Here is a 15,132-nt window from a genome sequence, read left to right as displayed (position 1 = left end):
ATGCTGATCGAAGAGTGTCCGATAATTGGCGTCAACGTAAAAGTGTGGCTGTTCTGGTCGTATTTGCGGCGACCGCGGTTATCTCGCTTCCTGGTCGGTTGCGTACCGGTCGCCGTGCTGAACGTGTTTCAGTTTCTCAAGCTCTACTCGTCCTACGGCGAAATGAGCGAGCTCATTATCAACGGATATTTTACGGTGCTGTATTTTAACCTCATTGTAAGTGGTGTAGCACCCACGGGCAGGGGTGTTGGAAGTTGGTGTAAATGTTCCCTTCCCCGATCAAAAACTCGCTCATCCTATTCTTGTGTATATTTTGTCCCCAAATGGAATGTGTTCCGGTCAATTTCCCCGGGGGTGGGGTGAATAGTTGCGTACCTCCTTCCTTGTGATCAATCGACGGAAATTTGAGACATTTTTCGAAGGCGTTGCCGCAGAGTACGCGCTGCTCGAGGTAAGACCCGTTCCGGACGCCACCAGACACCGGGCAGAAATAGTGCACGTGCCCTGTGCTTTGTTTACCATTAGTGACGAAATTATGCACTGTTTGCATTGGACGCTCCTTGGCGTTCCGTTTCGCAGAAAAATTACGAAATCCGACCCGTCCTGGAGCGGTACACACGGCGCGGACGCATGCTATCGATATCGAACCTGTGTCTGGGTGCCTTCATTAGTGCCTGCTTTGTGACCTATCCTCTGTTTGTGCCCGGGCGCGGCTTACCGTACGCCGTCACTATACCGGGCGTGGACGTACTCGCCACACCGACGTACGAGCTGGTGTTTCTACTGCAGGTCTACCTTACCTTCCCGGCCTGCTGCATGTACATCCCGTTCACCAGCTTCTACGCGACCTGCACCCTGTTCGCGCTCGTCCAGATAGCGGCCCTGAAGCAACGGCTCGGACGGCTGCAGCTGGACCGGACGGTCACCGGTCGCAACCCGGGCACACTGTTCGCCGAGCTGAAGGAGTGTCTAAAGTATCACAAACAAATCATCCAGTAAGTAGACCGACCGGGATTGACCTCTCTGTTTTTGGTGCCGAGCAGGGAAGGGGAACGCCATTAATCCCTCTCCGCACTACACCCGTACAGATACGTGCAGGATCTCAACTCGCTCGTCACCCATCTGTGTTTGCTGGAGTTCCTCTCGTTTGGTATGATGTTGTGTGCACTGCTCTTTCTCCTTAGCATTGTAAGTGTGCTTTAGAAAGAAGAAAAAAACTACTATGAGGGAAATTACGCATCGCACTCATTTCGTCTCTCAATAGAGCAATCAGTTGGCGCAGATGATAATGATTGGATCGTACATCTTCATGATACTCTCGCAGATGTTTGCCTTCTACTGGCATGCGAACGAGGTCCTGGAACAGGTTTGCTTTTGAATGGATTGTGCTGGGTTTGAATGGTTTACAATGGATTTTTCCCATCTGCAGAGTCTCGGTATTGGAGATGCCATTTACAATGGAACCTGGCCAGACTTTGACGAACGCATCAGAAAGAAGTTGATACTCATCATTGCGCGTGCACAACGACCGATGGCGGTAAGATTGTTTCTTGGCTACGTAAAGTAATGCATATTGCATAAATTTGGGCGCCTGTAAAATTGAACTAGTTTGTACTTTGGTAGGGAAAAAGAGTTTCAGTCTTTATTTATTGATAGTAAAACTATCAATTAATTATGTGTATCTCGGGGACTGCTTCTACTATGAATAACTTCTGTTACTTACTTTATTTTTTATTAGCAATAAGTAAGTTGCGTAAGTAGTAAGTAATACACCATTCCCTTGGATACGGTATATGAAGACATGCCCACCAGGATCGGTCCATTTTGCTCCCCACAACCTGTGTGTGGCTAACTATCTAACGTTCCACTGCAAAGATCTATCCTCAAACGAGTAACGAATCTTTCCTCTGCTTGCAGATAAAAGTGGGCAACGTGTACCCGATGACGTTGGAAATGTTTCAAAAGCTGCTCAACGTTTCCTACTCCTACTTTACACTGTTGCGACGCGTGTACAACTAAAACTTGGCCATCTTTTCGCTCTCCATCCGCTATACACCATCGTCATCAAACACCATTAGCAGTTACCACAAACAGTTACCATTTTAATCCCATTTCATTCCCGAGCAGAAAGTTGTTGCACCCAAGCACACACTCAACCCTCCATGCCCACAAACTCGCTAAAGCCACCAACCATCCGTAAGCTTATCGCGCACACGACGGCATTAGTGATGCGAATAAAATGATGGAAAGAACCCAGCAAAGCTGCTTTATTGTCTTCCCTCATCCTATCAAGAATGCTTCACAAACTTTCCCTTAACCGAAAAACGTCGCGCACTGATGTGGTGAAGCTAAATGTTCGATTCATTGCACACGATCCGGCTTTTGTGATGGTGTGCGGTTCGGAGATCGAACACAGAGCGGATAGATAATCGTTTTGTTTGCGTAAATGGTCGCACCAAAAAAACAAAAGGGGGAACACAGTACTGTTCGCGCAGGATACTTCATTTCCATGTTAATTGAAACTAAGCCAACAAAGCACACGATACACGACGAAACTTGCTTCCTGAGAATTGCTCGGTGGGTATTGTTGGGTTTTTATTTTACAAATTCATATCCTTCCGCTGTACTGTACGGCATAATGATGGGGTTAGTTATCAAGCTACAACTATGCAAAAACATGACCAACAAACACGGTTTCCTCGCTGCGGTACCATCGGTTCCGTTCGCAGTACGTATCTGCTGTTGTAGCGACTACAGACGAGGGGTTGTCGCTTCTAATTCCATTGCACCAGCAAAAACGCAGGCTCATCCTTTTTCGTTCATCCTTGTTGCAGCATCGACAAGACGACCACGAAATGAAAAAACAAAAAAAACTACCACCACCACTGCTACACAGCGTTCGAAACGTACCAACGGCAAGCGACCTGGTACACTCAACTGTTTTGGTGTTTTGCGTTGGGAGGCAGCTTATGGTATGGAAGGGTGGGTTTATGCTACAACATTCCCGAACCGACGAAAATACCGACGCAGCTCTTTCCGTGTCGGGCACGGTCGGATAACATGGAAATGTTTAATTAAAACTGTAATTGTCAATCGCTGCTACAAACTAGTTCGAAGAGACCGGGTACCGGGTAGTAGTTGGGCCGGAAGGACACAGCTACGATTTGATGTGGTTTACAAATTTGATTTCCAGTGATTTTGAGTGCAAATTTAATGCATCGAAAACTTACCATTCAAAGCGAACGTTGAGTCGTGGACCATTCTTGTTAAGCTTTAAACACCAGAACTTGCATCAGAAAGTTTGGTCAATCTGGCTACAATAAACAATTGCGAGAAACATCCAATGCTGAGTATTAATACCATAGCAATTGCATAACTTCAGGCGTAACCTTTCAAAATTGCGCCTCAAAGTATGCAATTAGCTAAACAATTCAATATTAGTTCTTCGAATTTAAAATATTTCCATCGATTTTAATGCTGTAAAATAACAAACTCATTTTCGAATGTAATTAAGGCAGAAAAACACTGCATAATCTTTCAACAAGCCCAATTCCTGGCAAATATTAATCAACAGCCAAGGTTAAAACGCACATATCTCATGTTCAATCCCTTCGCAGTTCAGAATCGTCCCGAATTCATTACAGCACATCCAGCTCTGGTGGAATTTTCCTGGAAAATACAGCAAAGCTACCGAGACTTGTTAAAATTACAAAACACCAACATCCACTCATCTCACAGTGAATATGAAATCAAGGCCGATGGGGCGATAGGTTCCGGGTACCCATCCGGGTGCACCATAGGCCGATCGTTCCAGTTTGATCCGGAGACTTTTACCCATTCGCTGGCACATGTGCAACGGAACGAACCGAACGCAGATACATCGGCCGAATATTGCCTTGCGCTTGTGACAGCCCGGCAACACATCATGCAGCATACGATCAATCATGAGTGTTGCCTCTTGCAATGGGCTTCTAACTCACTTCAAACACACCCTGAACGCAACAACGCATACAGCTCGATACCTTTGCCAGCAAAACTGATCGAACGCGTACAATAATTTACATTTCATCAATTAAAACCACCAGGCGGCTCCATCTGTCAGGTGGCGCACACGGTTGCTTTGCTTGTCTTCTATTATTGCTCACACACCGCACGCACGCCTGTTGCCGCTGGTTTTCGCGTGTGCCGTACTGAAAACATAAACATAATTCCACCTCACATGTGAAGTATTTGACGGAGGTTTCTCCCACCTCGAGTCATCATTATGCGCAGTAATTTGGTGCGATATTGTACCGAGTTTTTGCCGCTTCCGTGAAGCGTGAGCGTGAACAACCTCCAAGAAATCAATAACAACGCACGCTGTGCGCGTACATTTCCATACATTACTTCGTTCGTTACTAATCAGCTAATGGATGCTTACCGCAAAAACAACTCGGCAGCAGCGGCGTACCGGTGTTCACTAATTGTACCGAACTTTTTAGGTTTGAAAAACACAATCAGTCATCATATTTGCTATGGTTCAGCGAGATGAAATGAGAGAACCGTGCCCAGCAACACGGTTTACGCTTCACAGCAACCAAGGGATCGCTTCTTTTCCAGACACCTGGCACGGACAGCTTTAAAGCAGTTGGAATACCCCGTGATGTGAACCGTACGCGAAAGACCTGCTTTAGTGTGACCACTGTGCAAAATATCAGACTTTGAAGCAGAATCAGTGGTCCATACTGCTTATTTCATTACTGTGCTCTTCCCTTGCCACGCCCTTTCCTTTCGCCGGCCTGCCAAAAGATAAGGATTCGAAAGCAGCAAAACAGAAACTGGAGACTCACCGACGGAGCTACACCTCGAGAAGGAAGGATAATGAATGCAAATTTGATTTATTTCAGCCAAAGTGTTGTCAGATGCTTGTCATTAAGAGCGGCCAACATCGGCACACACGCACACCGGAACACACACACACACACACACACCCAGGAACGCTAATGATAGCATGCATTTCTAACGCTTTTCACGCCCGATTTTCCCGTGGCAAGAAGTTTCCCACGGTTAACCGAAATCAGAGAGACGCCCACAGCAACCCTACTCAAACTTCCACGACGCAGTTGCAAGTACTTATGCGCGCGCGAATGTGTGTGCGGGATTTAGTGCGGTACAGTGTACAGCGTCGTACTGTTTGTTGTATCGCTAACGAGCGTAAATACATAACCTAATTTGCAGCTATGCTCACCCCAAAACCCCAGGCCCGGCACACCGGTGGAAAACCGCGCATCTATTATCTAAACAAATTTTAACACATAATACAATACCGGAGCGCGCCTACAATGCATCACAAAACAATCGGCTAAATTTATCACATTTCACAAAATCCTCAAAAGCGCTACTCACGATGAAGTGTGGTGCAGGTTCACACGTCAGAAAATATGCTTCCATCGGGTACGATCTGCACGCTGCAAACTGCTGGCATATGCTTTTGATGGTATGAATATTTTAAAGCATATTTCGACCGGCTAATGGCTGGCTGGTGGCTTCGTGCGCTGGTAGTAAGTTGTCCCGAGAGTGAAGGTTAACTATCCGGTGCAAGTACTTTGGTGCTGACTAACTTTGCTACCTCACCAATCGCCTAATTGGTCGGTCGGTCATACTTCGTGTGCTGGAATCTCTTACCAGTGCCTTGGGTGGGGTGGGGGGTGTGGGGGAGGATAGTAAATTGAACAGGCGATCTATTTCTCCAAAGTTGACTTATCCGTGATGCTTTTAAGGATCGATTTCTCTTGAGAGTTTGAGCTGGCGCCATTAGTCCATGGGTTTCATCACTATCGCTTGCCGTGTTCGGTTATTTCGGACTTTAATAATTTAAAATAAGGCATTAAAAGTGGGAAGGAGTTGTTTTTTTTTTCTACCTAAAGGGAACCATTGACGCTTCATACACGCTCTACTTTCACCATGACCTATACGTAACACAGAAACCAACCTTCCCGGAACAACACCCTGCACGATACCCCCATTGTCTGCGTTGACTCGAACGAATGGAAAGACATTCATTTCAACCCTTCCAGCATCCGGTAACGCCGGCACCATTGAGGCATGATTAATTCGAATTCATTGCACAGCTCACCTTCACATTTCGGTTGCATGTGCTGACGGTAACGGTGATCCAGTGTAGGCAAACTCTATAATAATTAGCTCTTACCTTCACTCGTGTGGTGATGGTGCGCAAGGCCACCAGTGAAGTACGGAAGGAAATAAATAACCCTCCCGGTGCCTTATTTGCACCCTTCTATGCTGGATCCCGACATCCCGGTGGCTGAATAATTTAGATGGAGTGATTAGTTGGTTTTTACCCGGGTAAAGGTACGTTCGGTGGTAGCTCGAATGTTCTCCTGCAAGGTTGTAAGCCATTGTGCATCGAAAAATAGCAATTTTCGAACTTCCTCCGGCACACGGTGCTTTGGATCGGTACTGCTTCCTGTTCCGCCCAGTTGTATTGCATTCGCTACAACCTTAATTACGCCCAGAGATATGCAAATCTACCACACTTCCATGAATCAATACAAAAAACAACAACAAACCAAACCAAACTGCAAACTTCTTACAATACATCCCATCTGCCCGGGGGGCATGACGTTGTGGATGACACACAGTTCACCACAAACTTAAAAACACTTCAAACAAACACTTTGGCAGCTGACAACACCACCTCAAACAGCAAATTAAAATCACTTTTCGAACTCGTTTGCTGTTGTTTTCGCACACGGACAGTGATTTTGGGAAGCAGTTTTGGAATTCCCTTTGCCAAACAAACACACTCGATGAGCGAATTTCCAAACACCTACTAGCCAGCTGCGTTGGAGCGTAGATTTAATTTATCATTTCAGCAACTTTCTCCTTGACAGCAAGGCACAGCATCGGAACGGGTCGCATGAACAGAGGTATGCAAATTTTGCACAAAAAAACTTTCCCCCTAAGTCAAGAGTCACTCGCAGGGAAAGTGTATTACGATGATGGAACGATGGATCTTATTGAATAAATTAGTAAACTAATGCTTCACTTAAAACGATCCTTCATTTTGAAGGATGTCCACAGGCAAACACGGAAATAAATGAGTAAGAAAGATGAGCTGATATCGATTTCATTGCACTTCAATTGCAGCTGCTATCACGAGATATATGCGCTATCTTGATGTATTAACAAGATTTGATTTTTTTTCCACGATTTATAAACAAACCGTGCGAAAGAGGTTGCTACAATTATAAACAAACTTGTAAAAGGACTTTAAAAGGGACATCTTGTAGTCCAATTTGCATAGTTTGAGGCGTTTATAGCTATCCCTTTGAATGCGTTAGCTTGAGCTGCTATAAAATGTTTGACTTACCACAAATATCCCGAAACTTATGCAATTCGCCTGACAGACAATATTTTTTCCAGATTTTTAACAGCTGCCTTGTTTCTTTTAACAAGTCCATCAACCGGGTAGCTCCGTTCATCGTCAAGAGTTTCGCTATGCTTGTCCGATGCCACAACATGCCTTGCACTTGATACCCGATGGTGCAGTAAAATGACGCGCTGCACTTCATCTTCATCGCCTCATCCATCAAGCCATACTTCACACATTCCCACATTATCGCTTCGAGCTTTTCGCAAAAAGTTAACCCATTGCAATCACTTTGCATGCATGGCAAAGGATTTGAGACGGAAAGCCAAGGACTGAGTGTATTTTGAGAGGGATGAAAAAGGAGGTACTCGGTTTGCACCGGGCCAGTGAAACTTTTCAAACGATGCAGTCAAGTTGCCATAGGGATACCCAGCTACTTGTACCCAGTAGCACTGGCTAGCAACACACAGCACAATAGAGCGTTGAACTTTCCTACCTACTGCTTGCTACATAACAACACGTGCAGACTGTTCCGAAGCATACAAGCGGTGTGATGTTATGAAAATTCAATTAAACCAATCAATTATTCAATCCGATTTTTATATGGAAGTAACAATTGCAAACTTTGCTATTTGTGATAAATTTGTAACCAGTCTCGCTTCCACTTGTAAATTTGGTTAAACATAATCCCGCAAACATTGTGGCTTGATCTACTGGCACGGGGCGCTTTCGCTTTTCCACAGTTTCATTTACTATTCCAAAAGTAGTTGCCGAAGTGTAGTCGCAATGGTACTTTTTTATTGCCGCTGCTTACGTGTTGAAATGTGGTCGAATTTGCCTAAGCTTGTCGTGTAAGCTGCAGCATTAAAATGAGCTGCATCTGGCCCATTCGTTTCCTGCGACCCTGCCCGCCCCCGCTCCCATCCAACGCGATGCAAATAAATGTGCTGCATTTTAAATAAGTTTATAAATTCCCACGTCTCTGCGCTATATCGCACAAAAGTTCATTCGATTGTTGTTTATCATAAATTACGAGCCACGAACAACGCAACGCAACCGGAACCGGTTGCCATTGCTTGCCGCCATTGATGGTGTTGCCGGTTATTTTATCACCTCCTTTCCTTCACGCCCTCCCCGGAAGCTGGAAACGCGGTATGGCGCCGGTGTGCGCGTCTCGCTCAGCGTTCTTCTCGGACTGACTGCGTCAAATGAAGTTTTGCCCCGTTCAAAAGAGTGAAATAAATTTCAATTTACAGCTGCCAGTTTATAGTTTCACTCCTTTTGCTAAATGTGCACGACGCTGGAAAACCACAGGAAAGCAACCATTTGCCGTATGACTTTTTCCTTCCCACCGTGCTACGTTTGTTTCCTAGCGCGGCCAGCGACACCAAACGCTGGGTGTTTGCACCCAGCCCCAGGAAAAGGTTACGCTTCGGTTCAGCTGTTCAGCGCTCCTTCCGGCTGCTGCACCGAAAATGAGTATGAACAAATTCAATTTGGGGTTTAAGACTCTAAGCAAACCGCATGGCACATCAAGTGCCCGAAAGATTGTTGCCGGTAAGATAGTAAAAGTTTAGCATGTCTTACTCCATTGTTAGGTCGCGTGTTAAATTGCTTTCCACGATTCTGGCTGTAAAGGTTTGCAAGCGATGAGAGAGAGAGAGAAAAAGAAGCGAAGGTGAAATATATAGGCAGCAACAAAATGATACCCTGCTCATCCCTGTTGGGGAATGCACACCGGGTTGTTGGTCGTTTGGTTCAGGTTCAGCGTAGCATACAAAAATAACGAAACTATTCGGTTTAAAGCGAAAAAAACGTGCTCGAAAAATGAAACTCATGTAGAAAAGGCGGAAAAAACACATCAACAAAGACAAATTGACATTATCAATCATGAGGCGTTACATGGTTTGTCTGTAGAGAGATGTAACATACTCTGTGCGGAAGGTAAACCGTTTTACTGCTAGACAGAAATTTTGCAAATAAAGTTGAGAATATAGGTGATATTTTTTTCTTGAATAAGTTATTCTAATGTGACAACACATAAAAGATACCTATAAATAACAGTCAACTAATTACAACCATAGTGAGAACTGTCAAAAAAAATGACAGCTGTCAAACAATTTATTTTTATTTACACTATGGTTGCTGTATAAACGAATAACACCTATAATAGGCACATCTTCTTTTTGTGGTGAATTTTAGTGCATTTTGTATGATGGATTCTTTTTGAAATGTATAAAATACTTTTTGGTTTTTAGTTATAAAAAGAATCTGCAGTAAAGCCACTTCGGGGAAAATATCAATGGTCTTTTCGAATTGTCATATCCGAACAACACGAATGATCAGTAAAATGGCACCGACGTTCCGCTGTATTTTTTTATTTTCCACAAAACAGTCAAGCATTTATTTCATAATATTATTCCCTACTTCAAGCTTAAATGACAAATCCAAACATCAATTCTTGGAAACTGAGTAGGTTGTGGGTATTTTTGCCTCATTATAACATACCATCCTTTGTGCCAGATGACCTTTCAACTTGGTCCTTCGGCTTATTTTAACCCTTTGCCGGGTTTACGAGTAAAGATAAAACAAACAACAACATATTTTCCGACCGATCAACATTTTAACCGCATATTGGAAAAGTTTTATTGAGACAACTTCGTATTTACCCAGGAATGTGAAAAACGGCATATTATCGCTTGTGACACCCTCGTGAAAATATTCACCTGCAAATCTGCCATTCGTTTAATTATTAACACACATCCAATCGTCTTTGCTGACCCATTAAACTCTTCTGATTTCGGAACTCGTTAGCTTCAAACCATCCGTACCGTGCGCATTATTTATGGTAAGATGCTATCAATGGCGCACCCCTTACGCTGCTGCCTAAAATCCCCTAAACATCTCATCATTTTGACATTCACAGGGCTAGCTTCTGTCCTCACTCAGTGCTCACTTTTGCGATCGGATTAGGTGCATTATATTTTGGAGCGTATCGGCACAGCCCTTGATCGACCGGTCAGAACGAAAACGAGCATAAAAGCATAAAATCCTTCGAACTCAACAAAACCCTTCAGCCTACACCCTTACGGCCGGAGGCATATTTCTTCCAGGAAGAATGACCCACGGGTTTCATGTTTCATTATTTACACAACATCATCTATCATCTCCACGGTCGGGCCACAGCCCATTCGAGCAAGGTTGTGGATGGTACAGCAAACCGACAAACAGTCACCCAGCCCATCATCCAGCATAACTTGGTTCGATCGCTTTAATCATCATTGATCTGATGCCCACCACGTCCGCTCGTCATCCAGGCCATCCAGCGACGACTGAATGGTTCATCTACTATACTGCGCTAACCCCGTGGTGTGATTCGATTTGCTCCATACCGAAAGGACGACCGACGGTGCTCCCCTTTGTAATGGGAATCAACAGTGGGAAGCAAGTTCGCCTTCGCACGGGCAACAATCAGTGGCCATTCCGTCGCCATCTGCAGCTTCCCAGCGCGCGGGCGTTCCCCCGTTACCGATTATTCGTCGCTTGTGTACCGCGGTGAAGGTCGATTGCTCATATTTCGCCGCCATTCTACTAACGATTTTCCACTTTGTCTGGCGTTCGGAGGCGTTTGTTCACATTTTTTTTACCCCGGCAGGAAGGACACCCGTCGCTTGCCGTGCCGGGCGGAAGACGTACCCTGTACCCGTACTGTGCCGACAGTGTGGCGCCTTTTGCTCTTGTCGCCATGCCATTCAATGCTGTTTTGGCTTGCGTCACTTTCGGTCGGCAACACTCGGTACACTGCCACTAACCGCCAGCTATCCTTCTCGCTTTGTTTTACTGTGGAAGTGGCCGGGACGCTCATTCACAAATTGCACCTTGGATCAAACGGCATACTATCATTATCAATTACTCTCCCATTGCATTGACACAGGCAACCTTTGCGGCAATTGGGATAGCAAATTAGGGACTTGGGGGTTTGTATTTTTACAGTTGCCTGCAGCATTGATCCTCTTGTTGATTCCTCAGCATCCAATCGTTCCGTTACGAAGCAACGAATTTTGAACGAGTTTGAACGAATGAACACGCAGTGAACGTAGGGATGCAAAATGATTCCACGCATGCGTATCATGGCACAGTAGATGAACATTTTCAGGCAATTTTACGTTAAAGTTTAAAGTTATTTTCGGTTTCGGGTACTATTCAGCTGTACCTTTTATTATTAATTAAATAATGCTACAGTCAGACTATTTTAGAACTATATTTTTTTCTTATCAAAAAACCGCATCACGTACTACTTACTTACTTGTTTAATTATTTTTGTTTCAACATAAAAGTAGAAAACAATTTTAACATACTTCATCATCAGCTTATCAAAGTCATGTTTTAAATTCAATAAAAAAATGGATTACACACTTTACTGCACGGAACCCGAAAAAAAATCACCAAACCGAACTAGTCATAGGTCAATTATTTTGTGTCTTTTTGTTATGACCATCGTTTAAATCAATCAACGGTTTCATTTGCATATTGGCGGTTTTTCTCGTGCACAAATATTGCTGAAAATTATTTAATAGTTCTATCACCACACCATGCCCAACGGACAACCAGCATCTGTGCGGGACGTTCTTCCTATCAACGCTTCACTAGTTTTACGTCTACAGCCCAACCGTTTGACCTCCAACCCAAACGCGTTCCTCGTGGCTATATTGAATTTCCGTTCGAAATTGAGATTTTTCCATACGCAGCTAGGTTTTTTTTTTTTCATTTGTTGAACCTCAAAACTTCCCATTCTATTGCTCGGTCCATTAATTGATGTTCCCGTGAATGGTGAAACAAATAAATCCCGGTACCGGATTGCTGCTGGGGCCTGGTAGAATCGCTTTGAAGCGAATGACTATCGAACGGTGAACATCGGGCTTTTATTGTTTTGGTGTGTTTTTTTTCCACTTTCCCAACCCACAACTATGCGCCATTATTAGCCGGTACGCACAGTTAAGTTACGCATTTTTATTTGTGTGCATTCTGTTCTGGTGAAAAACTGGAAATCCAATTGAATTGCCGCAATGAAATAGGAACCGATTTACGCGTTATGCGATTCCCCAACGCCATGCGTGTATTGAATTGCCATTTTTTTCTTCTTCCTTGCCAGTAGCAATGAACTGTTGCCAATAGTGAATCAAAATTAACACGCCGTACACATGGCCGGAAGCTTTGTTATGAGCGTACTTCCCAACAATAGTTGATGATCCAGCTCTGTTTCGCCCATTGCATCCACAAGCGAATTATGCACACATCCATTCACACCGTTAACAAAGTGTTCCGCGTTGCGTTTCGATTTACATTAGCCTTTTGTTGCGAAATACCTCATAATCGTAAACACGCCGCCCAGCGTGATGGAGACGCATGGTGGCGCACGCGTTACGGTTTAATAAACTATGGCACAAATCACAAGATCGCACGCGATGACAGCTTTCATGGGATGGGCCGGGATATTGCATCAAATCAATTCCAACGTAAAATTGGTCCCCGTTTCTTCCCATCAGCAACGCAGCAGTGAACGATAACGACAATTTCCAGCATTCGAACATCCCCTCCTGAGTGACTTTGGGCAGACACTTGTTTTTCTGCCTCCATTGCTCTTTCCACGCACAAATGCGTATGAAATATGTACAATGTTGTACAAGAGTACCTTTTCGTCAATGCATCGGAGCGGTGGAATTTGTCCCGTTGCCGCTACGAGCGCTGCGGGGAAGGGTTACTTTGTCCCACAATGTACCCTGACGTGTAGCTGATATGACAAATTTTCATCCCATCTCATCACATCATCCCAACCTACTCGACCACATCACACACCCACATTGCTTGTGGCGGTGAAAAGTGTTGGGAAAAGAAAAAGGGCGTCCTCTAGCGTCACCATGCCATGGTACCATCACCACCAACCACACAGTGACACTGTCGGAGGCGGCTTGTACCGTGTCATGGCTTGTGGCCCAGACCGTACTTGACTTCCATACGGTGGTCTTTGACGGTGCAATGAGCATTCATGAGGCAAAAAAACACTGACACTTTAGGATCATACGCTCCGTCTAGCATATTCTCGTCACTTTTTAATTCCCTCATTCCAGGGTGCCCTGTTCTGATCACCGTTGTGCCGTAGCTGCAGTGATCTGTCGATTCACGTGTTGCTGCAATCAGTTCGGCACTGTTTCTTGCACACGGAGCACGGGGTTTTTGGCCCGTTTTGTCATACGCCACACACCCTGTACTAACACAATTGCCACCATTGCGTAGTGCATGGGCTGCACATATGTAGAGCGCCGAGCTTGGTTTAGATGGCAGGAAACAGCTCCTGCTGCTGCTGTTACGGGAACATCATTCATATCTTGAACCACAAACTCCATGAGCTAGAAGCTTTGTAAAAGGGCAGAAAGCAACGAACAATAAAAACAACCCAGCCCCTGCTGGGGAAAAGTGCTGAATCGTGCAGGATGTAAGCTAAAGTTTTTTGGGGGACGGGTGAGCTTTCATAACCACTGCACATCCTTCATACCATTCGGCTCGACATTTGCCGGATTTGGAACTCACACACATTTTAATTAAATTATAAATTCCACCACAACCTATCTGTGTCACTTATCAAACGCCTATCAAAAGAACTCCAACTTTGTGTCTATTGCACATTCAATCATTTGCAAATCTTTGGACTCCCTTGCCTTTCCTTTTGTCCCCTCCCAGAATGTCTTATTTTATTGCATTTTAAACAGATCCATAACACCATCTGTCTGCAAACCGTCAACGGCTTCTCTGGCTGCAGCAGCATAGTGCAAATATTCATTGCAATGTTGCAAACAAGGGTGCCAACATGTCCACCCCGGGCAGGAGAAAAGCTTGCTGCAGGCAAAAACGCACTCATCCAATCGCATCCTCCATACACCGATGTAACTGCATCTTGGTTCAATTCCCTGGCGAGAAGAAGCAGAACCAACACACGAACAAGGCTCAATGGCGTTCCGGTTTTGGGCTAAGATTGCCCTATCTGCATACTGGTTCAATAGGAAACACAAGCGTACAGTTAAGTAAATTGCATTGCAACACGGTTCGAAGAGGTCATTCGAGTTCGCATAAACTGCAGACGGCAATACACACATACTCGCACGACTGGGGTGGGCTGTGAACCATTTTGGCAACAATGAGCTTAAAACGAACTGCTGTTTTCCGAGGATAAGCTCACCCCGGGGTTGAAAAACAACTCCGGGATCTGGCTTTTGTTGTGTTGTACAACTTGGTATTAATACATGAAATATGCTCACAGCCACACACACACACACATACACTCCGAATGGGCCTATTCGAGCCTTTTCATTCGCCTCATCCCTCTCTAAAAGCGAGCAGCTCTGAAGTCGACGCACTGTACAACGGGCACACAAACAGCCCCGAAAGGCAAAAACGGAAAACTTTTCAAACCATATACAGCCCGGGGAGTTACGAACCGTACAACCAGATACAAGACGTGATCGCTAAAGGTGTGCTCTGTGTGTTTTCTGGATTTTCGTGAAATACTTTCTCCGGTGGTGAAGTTTCGCACACTCCACACGCTTGGTGCAGCATTGTTGGCCGACTGCCAACTGAACTGCTGGGTTAGAAGGTAGAGAACGAGGGGATCATAGACCAGTTCTTGACCGGTGTGTGTGTGAGTGCATAGCATACTTTCGGGTTTTGTCAGGCATTCGATTAAAGTATCGGATCGTGCTGTGGAC

General features: G+C 44.8%; 1 protein-coding gene across 1 annotated transcript; it reads left to right on the top strand.

The window, feature by feature from the left end:
- LOC128714250 (odorant receptor Or2) lies at positions 1-2,019 on the top strand. Its single transcript, XM_053809125.1, has 7 exons — positions 1-216; positions 368-451; positions 580-995; positions 1,089-1,188; positions 1,265-1,366; positions 1,430-1,537; positions 1,918-2,019. Exons 1-7 carry the CDS (start codon positions 1-3, stop codon positions 2,017-2,019), a joined length of 1,128 nt encoding a protein of 375 aa, XP_053665100.1.
- The last annotated feature ends 13,113 nt before the right edge of the window (positions 2,020-15,132 follow it).

Source organism: Anopheles marshallii, chromosome 3 (genome assembly GCF_943734725.1).
Source record: "Anopheles marshallii chromosome 3, idAnoMarsDA_429_01, whole genome shotgun sequence".
In the NCBI taxonomy this organism is placed as follows: domain Eukaryota; kingdom Metazoa; phylum Arthropoda; class Insecta; order Diptera; family Culicidae; genus Anopheles; species Anopheles marshallii.
This window is presented reverse-complemented; position numbering and strand designations above follow the sequence as displayed.

Bases quoted from the DNA above. Each gene is read 5' to 3' on its own strand.
- LOC128714250 (XM_053809125.1), top strand. From the start codon at position 1: ATGCTGATCGAAGAGTGTCCGATAATTGGCGTCAACGTAAAAGTGTGG. The intron at 217-367 runs GTAAGTGGTGTA...TGGGGTGAATAG, and splicing joins TGCTGTATTTTAACCTCATT to TTGCGTACCTCCTTCCTTGT. The intron at 1,538-1,917 runs GTAAGATTGTTT...CTCTGCTTGCAG, and splicing joins GTGCACAACGACCGATGGCG to ATAAAAGTGGGCAACGTGTA.